Source organism: Rhincodon typus, chromosome 10 (genome assembly GCF_021869965.1).
Source record: "Rhincodon typus isolate 14 chromosome 10, sRhiTyp1.1, whole genome shotgun sequence".
Classification (NCBI taxonomy): Eukaryota; Metazoa; Chordata; class Chondrichthyes; order Orectolobiformes; family Rhincodontidae; genus Rhincodon; species Rhincodon typus.
This window is the reverse complement of record NC_063341.1, coordinates 24,303,327-24,327,246: the sequence shown is the minus strand read 5'-3', so window position 1 is coordinate 24,327,246 and position 23,920 is coordinate 24,303,327. Positions and strand designations below refer to the sequence as shown.

Genomic DNA, 23,920 nt, shown 5'->3' with positions numbered 1-23,920 from the left:
TTATAATTTTCTTCTTATAACCCCTTAATGAATCATGTGGTTTTAATTGAGTTACATGAAGCACAAAATTTAGAGTTTTCATGGTTAGTTAATACTTTACAATCCAATTATTGCACAGGATGGTGACTGGGAATAACATTAGCCTAAATGCCCATGAGCTCCTATTGAAGAGAAGTCATCAGAATTCCCACCTAATTATTCAGCGAACCTTGAAAAGTGTACCTGTCAACATTGATTGAGCACAAGATATGATTCGCTGCAATGTACCCTGCATAGCATCAACTCAGAATGTAGCACAGAGGATCTCTTCAAATGAAACAGTTTATCTGCTACCAGCTGGGAAGAACAAGTTAGTCATGGTTCGCCTCCAAAAACAGATATCATTTTGTAACACACATTTTAGAGAGAAACAATACACATATTAGATAGTGGGACTTCACAGAATTCCAATGTAACTTCACTTTATCATAAAACATTCATAATTGTTTAGTTCAGTAACTCCTACAATGTTATAAATATAATCCAATTCAATCTTGCAATAACTCATCCACAACATTGTCAATGTGATTCGTTTCCTTTCTGTACATATTCATGTTTTGTCACAGCTAGAAATTGTATATTAACCTATCAGAAATGAAATCCGAGCTCCCCTCCCCTAATAATGTCAGCACATGCTAATATATTCCAACATATACCCTCACCAAGCCTCTTATTGTGCAATGCTAAATTGTGCCAGTCAATCCATCACTTTCATCCTGCATACCAAACTCAGCAAGTATTCACGCCAGCCTTCACCAATATTCACCTTAGGAGCAATGTTGAGGTGAAATAATTTAAAGGTCTAAATATTTATTACAATCTGCACTGTATTTAAAAGAAATTCCCTTTCTGGAAAGTCTATTCAAAATATTTAAATCTCAAGAAAAAGTCTTAAGACAATCTCAAGATAAAAAGAAATTTCTATTCATAACACATCACATGCAGCTAATCATTTAATGACGTTTTTGAACTGTGAACAAAACTGTTAACTTAGGACCAATTGCTGAGATATGTTTAGCCTGCAGAAAGTAGCCTAGCATGAATAATAATCTAATGTTAGTCCTTGGAGAAATGTCAAAAAACAACTATTGTAATTGCTAAAACAAATCTTTTCAATCTTTGGTGTCTTCTTAGCTGTCTTCTATGTTTCTTAAGGACTGAGGATTTATATAACTTCACAATATGATAGTTCTGCAGACCCTATCGACCTTACAAGAGCACTTACATCTATATAAAATACTAGATCTCACATTGTGAGTTACTCATGTTAAACAGCCAATATGTTTAAAGGGCTCTGGTGAGATCAGTTTCCTTCATTTATACACCATGGCCTTTACCCTTCCCCGGAAGGGTTCTGGTTTGCAATCAGTCATTTGCTGATTTTAGGACTAATTTAGGGAATATGAAATGAAGAAGGCAGTAGACAGGTGTTTCAGAGACAAAAGAATCTCTGCACTTATTTAAATAAAAAAAGGTAGGTATAATACAAAAAACAAAGGCAAATGCAATAAAACTGGAATTAACACAATTATACAGAGGTCAATGCACTACTAAATTAAACACAGATTAAACATTGTTAGAACATAAGTGCCGTTGTAATCACAGAAACTTTCATCAGGCTTCTTACCCTTGAGGTCACTATGCACTGTCACCACCTGCCTTCCCCTTCCTGCTCTAGCTAGATCGGAACTTTGTGTCTCGGAGTTTCAGCTCACCACGGAGGAAAACACAGTTATAAAGTGCATCTGGTTGCTGAGGTTCTTGCTGTAGGTTCTCTTGGTTTGCAACAGGTCATGTCTAGAAGCTTTTGTTCAGATAGCACTTGGTTGGCTTCACCCCCTTTTGGATATCCTTTGTTGCGATGATGCCCTTGGGTTTGGCACCTCGATTCAGTTTCTCTGTTTGGCCTCTGTGGTTCTTGGTTCTGAAGCTGCTTGTTGGGGCTGGAAACCTGTGGGGAAGCTGTTTGTGCAGAAGCTTGTTGTTGAAAAGGCTCTCGCCCAGGTGAGATCAGAGCTGGCAGTTATACAGCCTGTGTGCCCCATTATCTCCCGTCAAATCTGTGTTGTCCATTGTGTTCCTGGTGTTTCCTTCTGAAGGCAATTGGTTTCCCAATGGTTAGAGTATGTGTGAATGGATTTTGTTTGAAGTTGAATGTCCAGTATCTCTGTAAGATCCATACTGTTTGTGCTGGGTAGCCCGAGTATAAAAGTTAGTTTCAGTCTGGAGTGTTAGGTTTTGTTGATTGTTCTCTTAGATTGGAGGTATAAATTGGAATTCCAGGCTGAACAACAGTCCCAGACTGAAATCATTCTGGATAAAAACCGAAAGAACTACGGATGCTGTAAATCAGAAACAAAAACAGAAATTGCTGGAAAAGCTCAGCAGGTCTGGCAGCATCTGTGAAGAGAAATCTTTCGGGTCCACTTCTCAGGAAGAGTCACCAGACCCGAAACGTTAACTCTAATTTCTCTTCACAGATGCTGTCAGACCTGCTGAGCTTTTCTAGCAATTTCTGTTTTTGTTTCTGAAATCATTCTGGCACTGTTTATAGTTTTTGCAGCTTGAGCTCAGGACTTTGTCCAGTGTTTTAGATATTAGAAAACTCCAGCGTCTTGCCCAGTATTTTAAATGATGGGGATTTTTGATCAATCCTACATCCCCTACCATTGAAAATAGGATTTGTCTGAAATGGGGGTTGGTCTTCTGAATGCAGTCCCATCTAACATTTTTAGAGTTCTACAAATTTTCCGTGACTTCAGGAAAATCCAGACCATAATATTAAAACAAATATATGAAGTACTTAGCTGGAAACACCTTAAGAACTCTCATCCTAAATATGATCATCTCATGGGTAACCAGGAATATAAGCTAAATAATTTTCAGAGCTCAAGGTTTTCCGAAGTTCCTTCATTCCAAGGACATGCCATGTCATTGTAACGGTTCTTGCATCAGCTACCTTTATCAGAAAATACTACAGTAGTGTAGTGACAAAATGTTGGTCGTTTGGTGCTGTACATACCAGTTTATGTGGGAAATACGTTGATTCTGTTTAAGAACACTTAACATTTAACATAATAAAATGTTCCAATATGTTTCACAGAGGCCCATTATAAAACAAAATATGACATTGGATCACATCAAGAAACATTAAGGCAAATGATCAAAAGTTTGGTCAAAGAGTTGCGTTTTAGATAATGCGTTTTAGATAATCAGGAGGAAAGCAATATAGAAAGACGCAGAGTTTTGGAAAGGGATTCCAGAGTGTGGGGTTTGGCACCTGAAGGCAGCCTCTGATGATGGTGCAATTAAAATTGGGTTATGAAAGAGGCTGGAATGATGGGAATACAGATTCTCAGAGGATTGTAGTACCAGAGACACTGGGAAAGGCGGCTGTCCATTGGAGGATGTGAATACCAATGTGAGCACCTAAAATTTTGGGATTGTAGCCATTGCAGATTGATGAACATGGAGTAATGGGATTGATGGAACACATGTCAGTGTTCTGGATCACCTCAAATTTGATGAGGGTAGACCATAGGAGGCTTTGAAGAACACATTGTAATTGTCAGGTCTGAAGGGTGTGGACCAGGATTTCAGCAGCAGATCAACTGAAGTAGTGGTGAGGCTGAGCATGTTATGAAGGTGGAAATAGCTGATCTTGGTAATCATGCAATTATATGTTTGAAAACTCATTGCGGAGTCAAATATGACACAAGGATTGCAAGTAATGTGGTTCAGTGTCAGACAGTTGCCAGGGAGAAGGATGGAGTCACTGGTTGGCGAGCAGAGTTTATGCCTGGAACTAAAGACATTTGCTTCAGTCTTCTGAAATGTGTAGGATCAAAATAGTGTTTAACAGCAAACATCATGTATCTATATTGTTTGGTCAATTATTAGGCTTTGACAGAACTCCACCAACGTTTTTAACTATAAATGAGAAACTGGCTTTATCTTTTGAATTGCAGAACAATTAATTTGTGTGCTATGTGCTAAATTGGCTGCATACAGAAAAGGGCAACAGGTTGTGAAATTATCTGTAGAAAGTTGTTTAGAATTGTGATTAATCTTGTAAATGCAAAGCATGGCCCTCACACATCTCATAGAGATATACGGCATGGAAACAGATCCTTCTGTCCAACTCGTCCGTGCTGATCAAGTTTCCCAAACGAATCTAATCCCATTTGCCTGCATTTGGCCCAAATCCCTCTAAAACTTTTCTATTTATGTACCTGTCCAAGTGTCTTTGAAATGTTGTAATTGTGCTTGTGTCTACCACTTCCTCTGGCAGTTCATTCCACCCTCTGAGTGAAAAAGTTGCCCCTCAGGTCCCTTTTTAATCTTTCATAGAACATAAGAACATAGGAACTAGGAGCAGGAGTAGGCCATCCGGCTCCTCGAGCCTGCCCCACTATTAAATAAGATCATGGCTGATCTTTTTGAGACTCAGCTCCACTTACCCGCCCACTCACCATAACCCTTAATTCCTTTACTGTTCAAAAATTTATCTAGCCTTGCCTTAAAAACATTCAGCGAGGTAGCTTCAACCGCTTCACTGGGCAGGGAATTCCACAGATTCACAACCCTTTGGGTAAAGAAGTTCCTCCTGACCTCAGTCCTACATCTGCTTCCCTTTATTTTGAGGCGATGCCCTCTAGTCCTAGTTTCACCTGCTAGCGGAAACAACCTCACTGCCTCCACCTTATCTATTCCCTTCATAATCTTATATGTTTCTATAAGATTCTTCTGAATTCCAATGAGTATAATCCCAGCCTACTCAGTCTCTCCTCATAATCCAACCGTCTCAACTCTGGAATCAACCGAATGAATCTCCTCTGCACCCCCTCCAGTGCTAGTATATCTCTTCTCAAGTAAGGAGACCAAAAGTGCACACAGTACTCCAGGTGTGGCCTCACCAGGACCCTATACAGCTGCAGCATAGCCTCCCTGTTTTTAAACTCTATCCCTTTGGCAATGACAGACAAAATTCCATTTGCCTTTTTAATTACCTGCTGTACCTGCAATCCTACTTTTAGAGATTCGTGCACAAGGACACCCAAGTCTCTCTGCACAGCAGCGTGCTACAATTTTTTACCATTTAAAACATAGTCCATTTTGCTGTTATTCCTACCAAAATGGATGACCTCACACTTATCAACATTGTACTCCATCTGCCAGACCTTTGCCCACTCACTTAGACTATCTATATCCCTCTGCAGACTTTCAGTGTCTTCTGCACACTTTGCTCTACCACTCACCTTAGTGTCATCTGCAAATTTTGACACACCACACTAAGTCCCGAACTCCAAATCGTCTATGTAAATTGTAAACAATTGCGGTCCCAACACTGATCCCTGAGGCACACCACTAGCCACTGACCGCCAACCAGAGAAACACCCATTTACCCCTACTCTTTGCTTTCTACTGGTCAACCAATCCTCTATCCCATGCCAATACATTACCTGTAATACCGTGCAACTTTATCTTATGTGGCATCTTGTTAAATGCCTTCTGGAAATCCAGATACACCACATCCACAGGTTCCCCAGTCCCTTTCTCCTCTCACATTAAAATTATGCCCTGTAGTTTTGAACTCCCCTACCCTAGAGAAAAGAACTTAGCTATTCACTTTATCTGTGCACCTCATAACTGTCGCAGCTCTTCCCAGTTTGAAGGAATTTGCCTTAGTGTTTTCATCCTGAATATTCGCTGCCTCCATAAGCACACTGCGCAATTTTCCAAATAGTATCGTTTTGGTCTGTTATTCGCTTCATCTTGTGAGTGGCCAGTGTAATTGATTTTGAGGGGGAAGGGGCGGGGCGAAGGCGGTAACTCTTTTCCGGAAGTTAATTAAATTACAGAGAAAACGGCTCAGAGGAACAGTCGGTGCCCCGTGGACTGGCAGCTCGGGACTGGAGTAGCCCCTGCAGAAAGTTGCCGTCCCTCTTCATAATCAACGGCGGGAGACAGAGAGAAAAAAAACATTCTGCAACCAGAATTCTCAACCTGACATAATGGGTGGATCTATTTCAAGCTTGGATGAGAACAAATGTAATTATATCAGAGGTGAGGGCGATTTATTTGCAAAAAACTTTTCAACGTTGCAGCGTGACGGGCAAATTACTGGTAGTAACTCAATCCGATTAACTGTACGGTCTATCTGAACTTTTTGCTGAGACAGAAGGACGGGATTGAATGGAAATTGAAGTGATAGTGCTAGTTGATGCGTTGGTGAAAGAAAGTGTAGTGGAAAAAAGCTTAATTTAGAAAATCAAACTGACTAGAGGTAATGTGCCCGTCTGGCGTTTTCTTTTAAGATCCACGTGCATTACACAAAAGACCTTGTATTTGACAGAACTGTAAAATCATATATGGTAAGGCTTAGTGCAATTGTCAACGGGTTTGGGAAGAGAGAGATCCAACTCCGGGCTCTTGTTGAAGTGCATGATTAATGCAGAGAGTTGCATTACCCACATGATGCTGTCTACAAAAAAACACGTTACAACGCAGATGGTTTTCCAGTTCAAGGACTACTTGTTTCAGACATATTTGGAAAGTTTTTTGCTTTCTTTATATATACAGAAGGATTAATTATTAACGTCTCCCAATATTTTACTTATTAACATGTTGGGAGAAGGTCCTGAATGTTCATGACAATGCGTTTGACGGCTAGTTTCTGCCAATAATTTGTGAAGCGTACAAGTGGTAGTGGCCGGAATGCAAGCTGAAGTTATGATTGCACTCAGTATTTGGAATTGTGAGCGTTACGGTGGGCGCAGTTCAACTGGGTTAACAGTTATGCTGAGTAGAGCTTTAGGATCTGAAGTTACATGGGCACTAGAGCATTTTCTAAGCTGTCATCTTGACGACACACTAGTCATGATAAAGGAGGAACTCGGTGCCTTTATTGGAACGGTGTAACGACCAGCTGCATCAGTGAAGCTGCGAGACACAAACCAGACGAGATTGGGAATGCTCTACAGGTCTGGCAAACCCTGTGGAGGCAGAAAACAGGGTGAACGTTTCAGCTGTGAGCTTCCACCACAACTGGATTAGCATTCCACCACAGTCAACGTCGATGCTGCCAACTCCGCTGAGTATTTCCAGCATTTTCTGTTTTTTTTCTTTCAGATTTCCAAAGGATGGTTAAATTTCAGTACAAGGCAGGAACGAAGTGTCTCAGCACTGAGCTTTCTTGCAGTGCTATTTAAATGTCTGCCTTCCCCTTAAGGTGGAGGCACGGCAATGGCTCTCAGGGGGAGGCAATGGCATAGTGGATATATTGTCGCTGGGGCTGTTTATCTAGAGACCCAGGTAATGTTCTGGGGTTCAAATAGTTTCAGAGATAGTAGGAACTGCAGATGCTGGAGAATTTGAGCTAACAAGGTGTAGAGCTGGATTAACACAGCAGGCCAAGCCGCATCAGAGGAGCAGGAAAGCTGACGTTTCGGGCCTAGACCCTTTTTTTTTCGGGTCTGAGAGCTAAAATTCATGATTTTGCTCGATTTAATGTTGAAACACCGGGAACATTGAGGGGAGGTGGCGTTTGATGCGCCAATACTTTCACGCTGATTCCTGTATCCACAATGATCCCTCTCGACATTCAAGCTGCACTGTGTAGCCACCTTTCCAAACATCTGCTAACAAAAGGGAGAAATACGCAATGCTAATAGATTTTGGAACGTATCGGTGGGAAATGCCTTTATGGTTACGGCATGAAAATGTGAAAAGCTCAAGTCCTTGTGGGCGTGTTGTACCGCGTTGACCTGCTGACCAGTGTAGCCTTAGGAGTAGTGCAATAGTCTCATTGTTGATTAGTGCAATGACATAATGCACCCAGAGCTCAGCGCGATCCAAGTGCAGATTTCATACTAATTTATGCAGTTGTCATAATCGTTCTTCAATCTAATCCATCGTGCGAATTTCCCTGTGGGTTTTCGCCCTCGATTGTATGCTAGCTCCTTCTTGCAGCTGCACTTTCCTCCAGTATTCACTTGGTGATTGTTGAATCCTGCATCTGTTTGAGCTGCCGTTTGCTAATTCCAGTTTACTGTTAACGATTTTCAGATTAGACAAATATTTGACGTGTTGAATAAATGGAAACAAATTTGACTGACTTGCACTTTTAACATCATGTACAAGATAGCCTGAAAACAAACTATTGGATAATCGTTGAGATACTGAGAATTTCGCTGCCTTGATCTTTAAAAAAAATTGCTTTTTATAATGTTTGTTTCAATGTTTCTGTAGAAAGCCAGAGACGATTGACTGATGGACGCTTTCCTCGGTTTTAGGTCAATCCTTTCATTAATGTACTTTTCACGACCTTAACTCTCTCTTTAAAGGTAGAGTCGCCATAGTTTTACCCGACCATATGGACTACTTTCACATTATAAAGAGAAGACTGCTGATGGTGGTTTAACCTGATTCTCACCACGCCCTAGCTGAGGGAAGCGGTTGAGAGAGTCCTTCATAGTAACTTGTTTCGCGCTGAAATTATCCAAGCAATGAATGTTTTTATGCTGCTTATGCACCAAAATTACTGAATGCAAATATGCTATTTTATATTTAGCAGTTTTGAATCTTATGCCTGACAGTGTTGTTTATGGTTCAATTGCATTGCTGTTCTGTTCAATTAAATAGAAGTCTCCAGAGTTTACGTTCCACTAACAAATACTCTTGACTTTCCGCCCTCTCGCAAAAGAAAATCTCCAGCTTCAGACATGTGAGCGCAAACTCATTGCACAGTTCTGAACATTTTTAAAAATCATTTCCACATTTTAGAATAATTGACACCATGTTTAATGTTTCTATCGGCCACTCCTCTCTCTTAGAAACACAATTTGGAGACCCAGCACCAACCCCCAAAATAACTTCCGCCAGACCCAAATTCAGGTTGACTTCGGACAGACAGGAGTTTCCTGATGGGAACACCACTCTGGGTTTTCATAATGAAGGACGTGTTGCAGTAGCTGCATTAGCTCCAGGCCCAGAGACTTCAGGAGGGTGGTAGAGAAGAGCAACCCACCACGGATGCCCCTTTGGAATGTGAGTATGGGGTACACCACCAGACCCCTCCAAATAACCATACCTCCAGTGGCTGCACTTCCCCAAGAATACCAATGATCATATCTTTCAAAGAGATGGTCTCAGGCTGCACTCTCTGTCTGTGGCAATTAATGATCATAGTACTCAACATTTATAGCTGCAGATACTTGCAGATCCACAGAGGGCGTCTGTTCATCATTAACTAGGGAACTGTTAGTGCATCAATCCAGTTGATGACATATTCCCTATATCATAGAGTAGTCGGTTACTTAATCCATCCTGTCACCCAGATAGCTGAGGTAGAGAGCTAAGGGCCTCTACAGGAGATTTCTATTGTCCAAGGTGTCTACAACAGCATTAAAGGCACCAACCAAGCAGTTACAAGTAGAAAGAGGTTTAGTTCTCAAGTCAGCCAGATCTTCTGTGAAGAAGAAACCACACCGTATTCTGATTTGCTGCAGCCAGGATGTTTCAGACAGACGATTCTTCAAGATGTCTTCAGCAACAGACTGCAATGGCAGGATCACAGCTTCCCCTTTTTCTGAAACATATTTGAAAGCATCAAATCAGATCTCTTTCGTGAAGCAGAACTTGACCAGAATTCTCACACTTAAACATGTGCTGACTGACTATAATGCCCATAAATAGCCAAACATGAGACCAACGCCTAATATATTTCAGCATAAACAAACAATTCTTTCAGATAATGTAGATGTTAGAGTGGAGGAAAGCTTCAGGATTTTGATACTTAGCCAGAGTGGTTTGTAAAGTCTGTGTTGCTTTAAGACAGTAAGTTAATTCCGAGGTCAATGTGGGATTGTGTGGAGGATGATATGAGCGAGATCTTAAGTAAACATTTCACCTTTTTCAAAAGATGGAAGTGAGAATGTAGAGTAGTGGAAAGAATATCTAATAGACCTATTTGTAGAAAAGGAGATTGATTTCTGAAAATTATTCAGAACTAAGTGGCATTTGTTCTGATGACATCCACTGTAGGTTATCATAAGTCAGGAAGTGATAGTGTCTCCAGCTATCATTTTTAAATTTCATTAAATATGTAAGTAGCGCTGTTGGACTCAAAAGTAGCCACTATAAACAATTGGATTAATGAAGGGAGAGAAAGATAAATAATTTGGATGACTGTAGATGAATTAGTCAAAAGCCAATAAGCAGAAAATCTTTAAAGGCTTATTTTAATATCCCTGTCCAGTGGAAATCAGTTAAACTCATCTACCAATGACACCATTCAATAATACCAAGAGACTATGATTTTAACCCGTACTTCCACACACAAAAACCCGTTCCTCCAATGATGTCATTGGCGCTCAACTACTACTTTAACTATGGGCCTGTGTGGTGAAGCAATAGTGGTAGTTGTCATCTGGTTTATTAAAACAATTGGTGTGTCATGACAACTGTCCAAGTGTGCAATGGAATTTTGCACAAAAGCAATGAACATCAACATAAAACAAACACCGTTTCATTTTAAATGGTGTTCCATCTAACCAAAACTACAACTCTCTCAACTCATGAAAGTTAATAATTAAGTTAAAAGTGAAGTACCAGTATTTCGATTATAACACATGAACGTTCTAAACACCAGTTTAGAAGGCATGTGACATTAAAAACCAATCTGCAGTGTTTGCGTACTTCATTGGTAGTGAAGCAAGACAAAGCAACATTAGAATATGTAGATAATTGACCATATCCATATAAAAATACTGTTACAAATATGAAATGTCATCTACCAAATTCAGTCTCCTGAACTGAGTAGGTCTGTGGTACATATTTAGGGTCATGAATAATTAGAAATAATTGAGCTGAACAGGTTTTAAAAATATGTCTGAACTCGTAGTCAAAATGCATTTTTGCTGGTGAATATGAAACACTAATGCATTTGATCCTTTAGCTTATTTTATGCACTGTTGCAAACCTCTAGGAAGACCTTAACCATAGTAAGGTCAAGTGAGTACGATGTTTATGAGCAATCAATTCAGCTGTAAAAGTGGGTGTGCGGTAGAGTTATTTCTCTCATTGAAGTGTGCTGTGATCTTGAAAAGAGGTAGGTTCTTTTTCAATAATTTTTAACGTCCTTCATAGAAATAAGAAGACTGTGTTTTTCCTGGAAAAAGTACACAAAGAACGTTTAATTCTCCCCTGATCTGGGCTGCCTCTCTTGCTTCCCAGTATCCAATCATCTGTGTATAATACCACTACTCAAAGAGTAATAAGCTGAATGATTGACCAGTTGTTCTGTTCTTTGTTGCTGGTGGTTGAGGGAGAAATATTGCCATAGCACCATGAGAAGTTCCTGTTTTTCTTTAAATTGTATGATGGGATTTGAACAAGGAAGAGGATCTGTTTTAATGTTTCATCATAATAATGGCACATTTGACAGTGCAGAATTTACTGTTTACATAATGTTTTACTTCATTTAGGATAAATAATTCACTCTGGCAAAAAGAATCATACCAGAGTTTGGGAATAACATTTGAAATAGAGATTCTCTGATGGGTAGTTCTCTTAAAACTTTCTCAGTTTTTTTTGATTGGGGAAAGGAATTCAGTCAGTTGAGGTTTTCTGGATGATTGTACTAAAATGGACCAAAGTAACTTCCTTATTGATACTTAAATTTCAGTCATGCTGACTACAGTATCTCTGCCTATGTGGTGTTTTGTGCAGACACTAAAGAATGAATAGGAATTGGAATTTGATTCAGAGCAAATCTGAACTACATGCATGACCTGACAAGAGGGAAGGTCCATTGTATTTTGTTCTATTCTGTCTGCTAACCCTCATTATTTAGCCCTTTTATGATGATGGCCTGTGACTGTTGTGCTGCAACATGGTGGGAGTTGTAGCTGAGACAACAAGGTGCAGAGCTGGATGAACACAGCAGGCCGAGCAGTAGGGCTGACGTTTCAGGCCTAGACCCTTCATCAGAAAATTGGTTGTAACTGTTATCTTTATTTGTAAACAACTCCTATTGACATTTTTTTGTACTGAAAAGTAATAGTTCAGTTGGACTTCTCCAACATCTGTATCTATTTTAGAGTTAGTGGGTTTCAGCCTAACTCAATGATACTTTTATGTTTTACTTTTTGGAGAATAGAAACAAGCTATTTTGCAATGAACTACATCTGTTATTTCTTGCTTTGCCTGGCTTTTGTTACATTTTGTGCTTAAAATATATGTTTATGTCATGGGTTGGATTACAAACTGATTAATTTTAAAAAATCATGGAAGCACAGCACATTATTTTAACTTCCTAATGTGTTGCATGCACACTGGCAACCTGACAAGAGGGGAAGGCCCATTGTACTTTGTTCTATTCTGTCCACTAACCTACATTATCCATCCTGACCGGCTATGTTGGACACATCATGAGTTTAATTAATTAACAATGCTATATAGTTAATCCTAAAAAGAAGTGCAAAAGAAAATCTCAACATTTATAATTCAGGGTCAAAATTTTAATAAATGCCATTCTGATAACTAGTGCATAATAAAAAAATCCAATAGTTCGTGCTACTAAAATGTTTGTATTAAGCCTTCCAAGAAAATCAAAAACCTTCTCAAAAATAGCTTCTGTCAAAACAGTTTATAATGAAATGTAAATATATGAAAATGAAGGTATGTGGACAGCCTGAAGGAGACCTGCCTGGGGTCAGAAGCAAGTAGGTTTCCCTTCTAAAAAGGATTTTTTTTTTCAGATTAGTTAAGACAACAAGCTACCTCAATAGAATTTTTTTATTGTTTTGTTTGTGCAGTATCCAAACAAGCGTTTGAGAAATCTGCTATTAATGGCTGAGAAAGCTTTAAGCTGTCACTTTTGAGTACTCATGTAGGAAGACTTCACATTTTATAGGACAAACTGTGGAGATTCACTTAAGTAAAACAAACTGATCTGAGAGAATGTTTCTAGATTTGAATTTCTGTAAAATGATGGTGTTGGAAAGGAGGTTTGATTTGATTTGCGGTGTATGTTCAGATTTCTGTGTTCTATATCGAAGTGGCTTGGTTTGCTTTTTTTCTTGCTTGTGTTCTTCAAGAAACTCGACAACCTCATGTGACTGTTTCAGTTAATGATCACCACATTAACTGAAGTAGAAAAGACGTGATCCATCAAACCAACTTTCGTTCTAGAACCTGACTTGTCCAGTCGTACTATCACCTGAGATCGTAACAGTAAGATTTATTGTGCACCATTCCTTTGTTAGGATTCATTTTGTGTCATTGGTAAAATGATTAAGACCAATCTCTGAATCCTTGATTCATGTTGCCTTTGTCAGCTGAAACATCAACTACATGTATTATATGCTAGATCACTTGACCTGGAAAATCCTTGCGTAAATTGACAGTCTTCTAGGAGGCTGTGTGTGCCCTGTTCTATAACGCTATAAATAAAGTTCTTGTATAAGCAGTGTATACTCTAGCCAAAAAAACTTTCTAATGACTTTAAACATTTTAATAAATATTTCTCAATTTTCTGACCTGACATTATATTTTATATAGGTATAATGGTTCTGTAAGACTGAGTGCATGACCTTTGTGTGTAGCACAATCTTTGGTTCTCCATTGATGGAAAACTTACAGACTTGGCTGTTAAATGGCAATGAATTCTAGCATAGATTAATGTGAGATCATGTGCTTTGGCAGGAAAAGCAGAGCACCTACATTTTAGACAATAAGAAGCAGAATATGGCAGAAAAGCAAAGGCATCAAGCCATATGGTTAATAATTCATTAGAAGCAACATCAAAGGTCAGCAAAGCACTTAAATCTCAATGCTTTGTTCTCACTCTTATTTCTAGGAATATAGTGTACTCAAATATAGTGAAGCAGTTAAATCTAGATAGGACCCAAATCAAGCCATGCTGTAGAGTACTGTGCATAGTTTACTCCTGTACATTAGAGAAAAAAACAGAATAACAGTGAATACAGATTTTGCAAGAATAGTACCAGAACCGAGGGAGTGCAGCTATCAAAGATTGAACAGGCTGTTGTCTTTAAAAAAGACAACTTGAACAGGGCTGCCTAAAGTGGCAGTCACCCCCGTGTGACAAGTTAGTTGCGACAATTTGCAAGCCTCAAAATGGGGTCACAGTAGGAAAAGGTTTGGGAAGAACTCCGTTGGAAGAGACCTAACGGAGATCTTCAGGATTACAAATGGTTTGGACAGAGTAATCGTGGAGAGAATGTTTCCGTTTGGGAAAGAATCTTGTGGAATAACGAGGAGTTATGATTACGAGACAGTTACTCATAAATCTGATATGAGGTGAAGGAGATTTCTTTTGTGCTTAGAATGTGGAACTGATTGAGCACAGGAGTGCTTGAGACAAACGGCTTTCACTAAATGAGTACGCAAGAGGAAAAAGCAATCAAAATATATATAGAAAGTTGAGATGAGGTTGATGGAATAGGGGAAGAATCTCTCGGAGAATGCATACCAGCACAGATTGGTTGGACTCAATGAGCAGCAGCTGTTCTGAGTTTGTGTAATTGTATCAACCAAACATACAGTAAAATTCTGCCATTTTTACAGAATTTGGCAGTGGTAGCAAGACTGTCTGAATAAGCCAAACTTTCCCCAATGTCATTATGCATAGTTACAGATTATTTTTATCAAACTGTTTCATCAACATTTTTAAAATGTGGAAAGTAAGACTTATATTTATAGTTAATTTCCCAATCTTTGGTTGGAAAATCCTTTACAACATCCTATGAGTTTTTTTTTCACTGAAGTGTAGCCATTGTTATCATGTGTAACTGGCAGTCATAGGCTAAAAAACACAGCGCCATGTGGCTTTTGTGAATAATCACGTGAGAAAACTCTGTTTAACTATATTGGCACTCTCCCAACTCTCGTTTCCTATTCCTGACATAAAGGTGGCTTCCAGAAGTAGGTACACATCTCCTATGATCTGAAACCTGCATTAATGCATATGATTATGAATAGGACATGTCACATAATTAAAAGTCAACCTTTTAACAGAATCAACATACTGTAAAGCATGAACGCTACCCATCAGTTCGTCCAATCCACTCTGAATTGCAGTAATAATCTCAAACTGTAACAATGAAACCAAATTAAAAATAATTTGTGTAATTACATAAGGCGGACAGTACGGTTTTAGACTTTCGTAATAAATCATTTCAAAATTTGAAAAAAAACTAGACCATCAGCTGATCTCTTCAATAATTTAAACTCGAGTTGTTTGCCTGGCAAAAGCACTGACAAGTCACTTTCTGCCCACTTCTGCTGGACTCAGCAGTGTGAATGAGGGAACAGAAGAATTTGTGAATTTCCAAAGAACAAATTCCTCTGAAAAATGAAATAATAGTCGACCAAATAAGTCTTCAACTCCACTCAATGAATGAGAAGTATTTTTCTGGCTACTTGGTGGTTTCAGTTATCCCACTGAATAAACCCCACACAGCTGGATAAATCATCCATAATACCTGAGTGAAGGTGACTACAGCTTGTACGTAAAAATGCCCATTATCATTCAACCAACCAAAGTAACAATATCCAAAACAACCTATAACCTGCCCATTATCCAACAGATTGGCTCCCATACAAATTGGGAACATGTTTTGAATGGTATTTGGCTATTCCAGATATTAACTTTAAAATGACCTTAAGTCTTTTGTGTTGACCTTTTAATTTATAACTTGAGGATCTCATCGAGTATAAACAGGCTTCCAGCATTTGTTGTGAATCTAATTTCTCAGAAGCTGGATGACAGATATTAGGCTTGTAAAATGTGATTTAAATGCTGGCATGATATTTGCCACGAAGCCAAAAGTTTGGTTCAAGGCCCAGAACTTTGAGCGCGTGATCTAAGATCACACCTATTTTGTACCGTGGGGGTCACATTGTTGGAAGCACCATCTTTCAGATCAGCCTTAAATTAAGGCCTTTCTCTTCCCTCTTTATTAGATGTAAAGGATCTCATTGCACAATTCAAAGAAGAGCTAATGAAGTACTGTCTCCAGTTCCGGTCACCCTTTTATAGCACAGATACTATTAATTCAGAAAAGATTTACCACTATGTTGCTGGGAATGGGAGGCTTGAGATATAAAAATAGACTGTAAAGGCTGGGAGTTTTTTCACTGGAGCATAGGCGGTTGAGGGGTGACCTTGTTGATGTTTTGTAAAATCATGAGGGTCATAGATAAGGGTGAATGACAAGGGTCTTTTCCCTAGGATGGGAGAGATCAAAACTAGAGGGATATTTTCAAGGTGAGTAGAAAGATTTAAAGACAAGAGGGGGTAACTTTTTTAAATAGTGGTTTGTGTTTAGAACGAACTACTAGAGAAAGTGGTGGATGCAGGAACGGTTAAAATGTTTAAAACACTTGGATAAGGTCATGACTAGGAAAGGTTTGGAGGGATATGGGCCAAGTGCAGGCAGGTGGGACTTGTTTAGTTTGGGAACATGGTCAGCTTGGATTGTTTGAATCAAAAGGTCTGTTTCCCTGCTGTCTGACTCTATGACTCTGAATTTTCCGGTCTATGTTTAACTCTCAACCAACACCTGAAATAGATTATCTGATTTATTTCATTATTATTTGAGAGACTTTGCTATATGAACATCTTATTCAGTAGCTACATTTAACGAGAATCTTAGTTGTGAAATATTTAGGGATATCCTGAAATTATGAAAAACATGAAGTGTGACACTTTTTAAAAGAAAAAGAAGACTAAGATGAAAGTAGCAACCAACTCAGCCATATTTTAAGTTATTTAAAAGCCAGGCAATCTGTTTATATCAAATGAAATATTCCTAGCTTAAAGCAAAAGGCAGCTCTGTTTCTTGCACGTATTACTGTCCCCAGTTCAGCAATACTTATAGACAGTATAATTATAGACGCTTATTTGCAAGAGTTTAAATACGCAGGGAGCCAAACATGCCAGAACTAAAAACATTACTGTACATAGTATTTACAGCACGTAAACAGACCATAAAGCTCAATAGGTATATACCAGTGTTTGAACTCCATGAACCTCCTCTCAGCCTGTTTTGTCTAATCCTGTCATTTTTCTGTGTCTGTCTTCCTCACAAACTTAGCTAGCATTACTCTTAATGCATCGATGCTATTCACCTCACCTGCTCCATGAGCTGGCTGATTCCACATCACCACTCTTTGAGTAAAGAATGTGTTTTTTGGAATTTCTTATCCAATTTGTTGGTAAATATCTCATGTTTATGGTCCCTTGTTTTGGATTTCTACAACAGGAAACTTTTTTCTACATCAACCACATGGAATTTTTTAAATTCTTGAAAAAATCATCTCCCAACCTTGTCTTTTCTAGAAAACAAAAAGCTCCAGACTTTTCAATATTTCCCAATTGTTACTTGTAATATTTTTTGCACTTTTTCCAGTACCCTGTGTACCCTTTCTGTAAAATGAAAACTGGAACTATGCACTGGACTCGGTGTGTTCTAACCAGTTTCTCTATGGGTTCAAATTACCTATTAACAACTTCTCTTTGTGGCTCCAGTTTACAAAGCTGTCAAATTATTCTACTATTCAACTATACTGAATCTGAGTACGTCACATTAAAATGAATGCAATATTCAATTCATAACATTCAAATGAGATGGTTTCATTATTTTAAATATTTACCATGAATGAGTTTTTTTAAACTTGGTTTACATTCAGAGGAATCATTGTATAAATCTGATCAGATCTTTTTGTTTTCCAATTTGGGCAGGATCCCAAAACAAATAGAAATTCCCAAACTGGTACAGAAACTGATCATTCAGATTGAGCACAAATAATTCTTAGATTAATAACTTTTCCTTAAAATGCATGGCAGATGGCTCAGGTATAAAGTAAATGTCTGATATGAATAAGTATTTGTGAGGTATTACCCTGATCATGTATCTTGTGGTACAAAAACCAAGTTGCTGGAAATGCTCACCAAGTCTGACAGCATCTGTGAAGGAAAAAACAGTTAATGTTTCAGGTCTGGTGACCCTTCCTCAGAACTCTGTATCTTGTGGTGTCTGCCATCTCTTCCAGTATCTAGTTCAGAGTAAATATAGTTTGAGGTGGTTTGCTGCCACTAATCCTCCTTTTGTTTATGTTTTTTGTCTAGAGTCTGTAATGATAAATGGAAGAGATTGAACGCCACAGTTCACAGAAGAAGCATTCTTCCTAGTTAGCAAGATTGTTTATTGAATGATAGCTGTAAGTGCAACTACAAGTCAGGCATAATTACTAGAATAAAAAAAAAGGTGGATGATGGAAATCTGAAACAAAAACAGAGAAACACAGCAGGTCTGGCAGCATCTGTAGAGCAAAAACTGATGTAATGTTTCAAGTCCAAATGTTTGTAAGATGGTGATCATGTGTTACAGATCACTCCATTACTATGGCAACATGTACTTTTACATGCATTTTCATTGTGTGGACCTGGAAATAATGATAGAAGCGCCACCCTTCATTACATAACATGGATGACCAGAAATCTCTCCCCTCTAAATGCCTACCATCGGTGTATATTAGAAGAAATTGCAGGCTGATAATAGACCTGCTTGGCCGCATTATGAATGTCTTTTTGAGCATCCGCTCAGATGCAGGGATGTTATGCAATGCTTGAAAAGGCCTCTCTCTCATTGTAATAGAGCTGGTGATAAAGTTATCCTTTTTATAGAGGTTTGCACCAATAAATGATTATGATAAAAGTTAACTTGTAAGCCTAATCCACAAGGTTTGCCAAGAGACCTCCTGGTCAATGCTTTAAACATGTAACATCACTGGGAAATTAAACTGTCTCTGCTACTTCAAGCAATATGGGATGCTCAACTCTTAAGCGATGGATTAGCTATTTAGCTATCTTAATGAGCATGAATGCTTGAAATTTTAAACATCTTTTAGATATAGTAATCGTGAGCAGCATTTCCCAATGGCTCAAGACAACCAACAGCTGTAGGAAGTCCAAGGCTGGGTCTATCAGAGGACCCTTTGGGAATTGCGAAAGGGCCACTAGTGGCAGGAGTGCCCCCATTGACTGTTTTCCCAAGCTAGCATGATAACAAGCCCATGAATGGTCTCCCTCTGTGCGATCTGAAGGACTATTTAGACAGTGGTCTGAAGCTCCAAGTCACAAGCCAAAGATCCTCGACCGCACATCCCTATCCCCATTCCCTGACTTGGAGTTCTCTTCTCCTAATGAATTCTGTGTGTGAGTACAATACAGTGACCCTGATGAGGACTGTATATCCGTAGGACCATGTTTGAATCTATGGGGAGCTGATGGAGTGAAAATATCATCTCTGGCAGCTGTAATGATCCCAAATGAAATTATTCAAAGAATTCCACCTTGTAAGCAATAATTGTTAATATTCAACCATCTTTCTGTTGATTCACAATCTCTCTCTGTACGGATGGAAAATAAATGCTGGATCAGCCAGTGACACCCATGTCCCATGGATAAATTTAAGAAAAAGAAAATCCACAATAGTGACTGGTGCGGGATATTGAGACTTTGACAATGGAACAGTACTAAAGCATAGAGACAGACCATTAAGGCCAACAGAACTGCAAATTTACCCTCCATCTAACTTTATTGTCACCCTCCTCACCAGCTTTCTTAACCCTCACTATGTATAACTGTTAGCATCTCTTGTCCCTCGTCCAGTGCTTGATCTGTAGAAACTTCCTTCAACTAAATATTAGGAAGACAATGGCTTTAGAATCTGCTTCAAATTTCGTTGCCTAGCTATTGACTGGTGCCATGGAGAGTGACAATCTGACTCGGACAGGTTGTGATCTTGGTAGTTTCTGACCATATGCCTATGCCATCACTGACACTGTCTATTTCCGTCTCTCTAATATTATCCAACACCAACCCTACCTCAGTTGATTTACTGCTGTAATCCTCATCCATTAAGTTATTATTTCTGAAGATAACTATTCTAGTGTGCTCTTGTTTTCTGGCCTGTAAAGTTGAGATAGAGTAATACAGCATGGAAACAGGCCCTTCAGCCCAAACTTGTCTGTGCTGACCATGGTGCCCATTCAGCTAGTTCCAATTGTTTACGTTTGGTCTCTATCCCTCTTAAACCCTTCCCATTCATGTATCTATCCAAATTTTTTTTAATGTTGCTATTGTACCTGCCTTAACCACTTAGCCCACTTATATGCGCAACACTCTGTGTGGAGAAGTTGCCCCTCAGGTCCTCCTTAAATCGTTCCCATCTCACCGTAAACCTACACCCTCTTGTTTTCAATTCCCCATCCCTGGGGAAAAAGAGACCATACGCATTCATCCTATCTATGCCCCTTATGATTTTATACACCTCAATAAGGTCACCCCTCCATTCTCATGTTATGAGGAATAAATTCCTATCCTGGCCAATCTTTCCCTATCACTCAGGCCAACTAGTCCTGGCAATATCCTCGTAAATCTTTTTTGCACACTTTCCAGTTTAACTATGCCTTTCCTATAACAGGGTGATCAAAACTGTCCACAATACTCCAAGTGTGGCCTTCCCATTGACTTATGCAAGTATAACATAACATCCCGACTCCCATACTCAGTGCCTCGACTGATGAAGGCCAACATGCTAAATGCTGCCTTCACCATCCTGTCTACCCATGATGCCGCTTTCAACAAACTATGTATTTGTACTCCTAGGTCCTTCTGTTCCACAACACTCCTCAGGACCTTACCATTTACTGTATAAGTCCTGCCTTGGTTTGACTTTCCAAAGTGCAACACCTCACACACTTATCTGCATTGAATTGCATTTGCAAATCCACAGCCCACTTCCCCATCTGATCAAGATCCCTCTGTAATTTTTGATAACCTTCCTCGCTATCAATGATACCTCCTAATTTCGTATCATCCACAAACTTACTTATCGTGCCTTGTACAATCACATCCAGATCATTTGTGTAAATAACAAATAACAAGTCCCAGCACCAACCCCTGTGGCACACCACTAGCCACAGGCCTCCAGTGTGGAAAAACAACCTTCAACCATCCCCCTCTGCTTCCTACCATTGAGCTAATTTTGAATCCAATTAACTAGGTCCCCCTGGATCCCATGCAACGTAACCTTCATGACTAGTATGCTGTATGGGGCCTTGTCAAAGGCCTTACTATGGTCCATGTAGACAATATCCACTGCCCTACCCTCATCTATCCTCCTGGGTTACCTCTTCAAAAAACTGAACGATTTGTCAGACGTGACTTCCCATGCACAAATCCAAGCTGACTGTCCCTAATCAGACCTTGACTATCCAAACGTTGGTTGATCCTTTTCCTCAGTATCCTCTCCAGTAACTTGCCCAAGATCACCCGAAGCTCAGCTGCATACATACAAGCTCACGTCAACTTTTATTCAAACAGTACCCCTGTGCTCACCGATGTACATTGACTTTGGATTTTAAAATTCTAATCCTTGTTTTCAACTCTTTCAATGGCCTACCCTTTCCCCATCTCTGTAACCTCCTTCAGCCCATAGTCATCAGGGAATTTTGTGATCCTCCAATCCTGGCCAATTGAACCTTAATTGTTCCAATGCTGGTGGCTATGCCTTCAGCTAACCCAAAAGTCCAGTATTTTGTCCCTATACCTATCTTCCTTTCCTCTGCTTCTTTTAGAACAGTTCTCAAAGCCTTCCTCACTGATAACACTTTTTTTGTGATTTTGGCCAGTGCCTCCTTTTTGCAATTTTGCAGCAAACCTTATTTGATGATGCTCCTGTGAATATCTTTGGGATATTTTGCTACATAAGTGCTATACGAATACAGGCTGCTGCTGTTTTTGTTATTCCTATCTCTCTCTCAAACACTTACCTACATTTCCTTAAGGCTTCAGTGCTATTTGCCTCAACTACTCTCTGAAAGAGTCAGATGACTTGGGGAGAGAATCACTTGTTAAAACTTTAAGTAGTTATTTGGCCACTTCTGATCGTGGATTTTAAATCTGACCCAATTGTGCTGGGGAGTGGGGTCTTCATCTTATAAATACTCTTCAATGGGGATTCCACATTCAGCAAATAATATCCAAAGCAAAACAGGATTTCTTGGATTGCTGTGGAGGAATCTTTGGTATGGCAAAAAAAAGCAGAGTTACCAAACATTTGCTTGTCCAATCCTGGAGTATGAAAGTTGTATGTGGGATTTTAAATGATGAGAAATTCAAATAAAATTGAAGTGATCTAAAGACGTGCTGCAGAATTCGGCAGTGTCACATCCGTGACCAGAGATTTTAAAACATTAATTCATGGAAAATGGGCATCACTGGCAAAGCATGCACTTATTGCCCATCCCTAATTACCCAGAGGCTATTTAAAAGAGTAACATTGCAGTGGGTCTGGAGGCACATGTAGGGCAGACCAGGTAAGGACAGTAGATTACCTTCTCTAAAGGATAGTCTTGGGTTTTTACTACAATTGGTAATGGTTACATGGTTCCCACTTAACTGCATTTTATTCCAGATTTTGGTTGAGTTCAAATTTCTCCATCTGCCATGGTAGGATTAGAACTCACATCCTCAGACCATTAATGTAGGGTTCTGGGTTACTTGTCCAGTGACCCTACCACTACATCACCACCCCTCCATGAGGAGGAATCACTCTAGCAAAGAAAGGAGAAAAAGAAACTACCATGTTCTGTAAAATTTTTGAAAGGTTTCAATATCCGGATTACTATATCAGCAAGTCATGCCTGGTTTAGCTAGTGCTACCCCTAAAAATGTGGTCAGAGTACAGAAATTGCTCTGTGATGCTGACACAAATAGAACAGAAGCAGAAGCTTTGTTTCAGTGGGGAAGCCCTCACTGACCAGGCTCCGGTAGAAGTAGCGTTTGGATCCCAATGATGTGAAGGAGCTTAATCAGCAGATTTAAAGAAGAATCCTGCAGGCTTCAAGTGAGTGTCTTTGTGGCCTGCAATTTTAATTTGGCCCAGTGTAATTGATTGATTTGTGCCTCAACATTTCATTTCCCTTTGTTCTCAACATTTTCCCATTACTTTATTAATGGCAGTGTTAGCTATTTCATTAACTGGGTTTGTGCCTCCACTACAATACCAGACAAAGAATTTTTTGTATAAATGCATTCACTATTCCTGCACTATAATTACATACGACAATTTCATCCTTCACCTTCAATTTTGCTCTTTGCTTATACAATTTTGTTCAGTTCTCTTTCACTAGAGCACCAAATTCTAAACTTTGACCATTCACATTTATTCTTGAGGTAATTTAAAATGAGCTCATTACACCTAAATTAGGGCAGGGACTGGAGTTGTGTGATTCAAAGATGTTAGTGATGGTTCAGGGTAGTACTTGCCTGCAAATCATAGCTGTAGATCCAAGCCCTAACTCAGTGCATGAAATCTGAAACTAATGCAGCTTTTTAACTCCATTCCATCTTTTGGATATTATCATAAGTGTATAGCCCTGCTCTTTGCTGATTTTTGTTTTTAGATACTGCTTTGAAAATTCTTACATTAAGGATGGAAGACTGAATTAATGGGATTTGTCAGGCTAAAGATTGTATGTACCACAGCTGTGAGTCATACAGATTGGATACTATGTGAATCTCATGAATCAAATGGAAAGCAGTGTTTAATATCGAAGATCGGCAGCTATATGAATGCAAATATATCATCTCATTTCATATGCTGCCATGTTTTGAGGCTGCAATTTGGAAAATATCTTTTCTGTTCAGTTTCAATACAGCTTTATGATTCACCACTGCAGTATCTGTTCTTGAGACCAAAGCAACCTTATGAATATTTGTGACAACAAGGTGCAGGGCTGGATGAACACAGCAGGCCAAGCAGCATCATAGGAGCAGAGAGGC

General features: G+C 39.2%; 1 protein-coding gene across 2 annotated transcripts in view; it reads left to right on the top strand.

Annotated features, from left to right (window-relative positions):
* The first annotated feature begins 5,907 nt into the window (after positions 1–5,907).
* The window catches only part of niban1 (niban apoptosis regulator 1), a 129,195-nt gene continuing 111,182 nt past the window's right edge, over positions 5,908–23,920 (top strand). Inside the window, exon 1 of one of the 2 annotated variants that reach the window (XM_048602044.1) lies at positions 5,908–6,105. In XM_048602044.1, coding sequence (XP_048458001.1) covers positions 6,054–6,105 — 52 coding nt within the window. In that variant the 5' untranslated portion in view covers positions 5,908–6,053. The remainder of the gene's footprint in view (positions 6,106–23,920) is intronic. The other variant, XM_048602045.1, reaches the window with a different exon arrangement.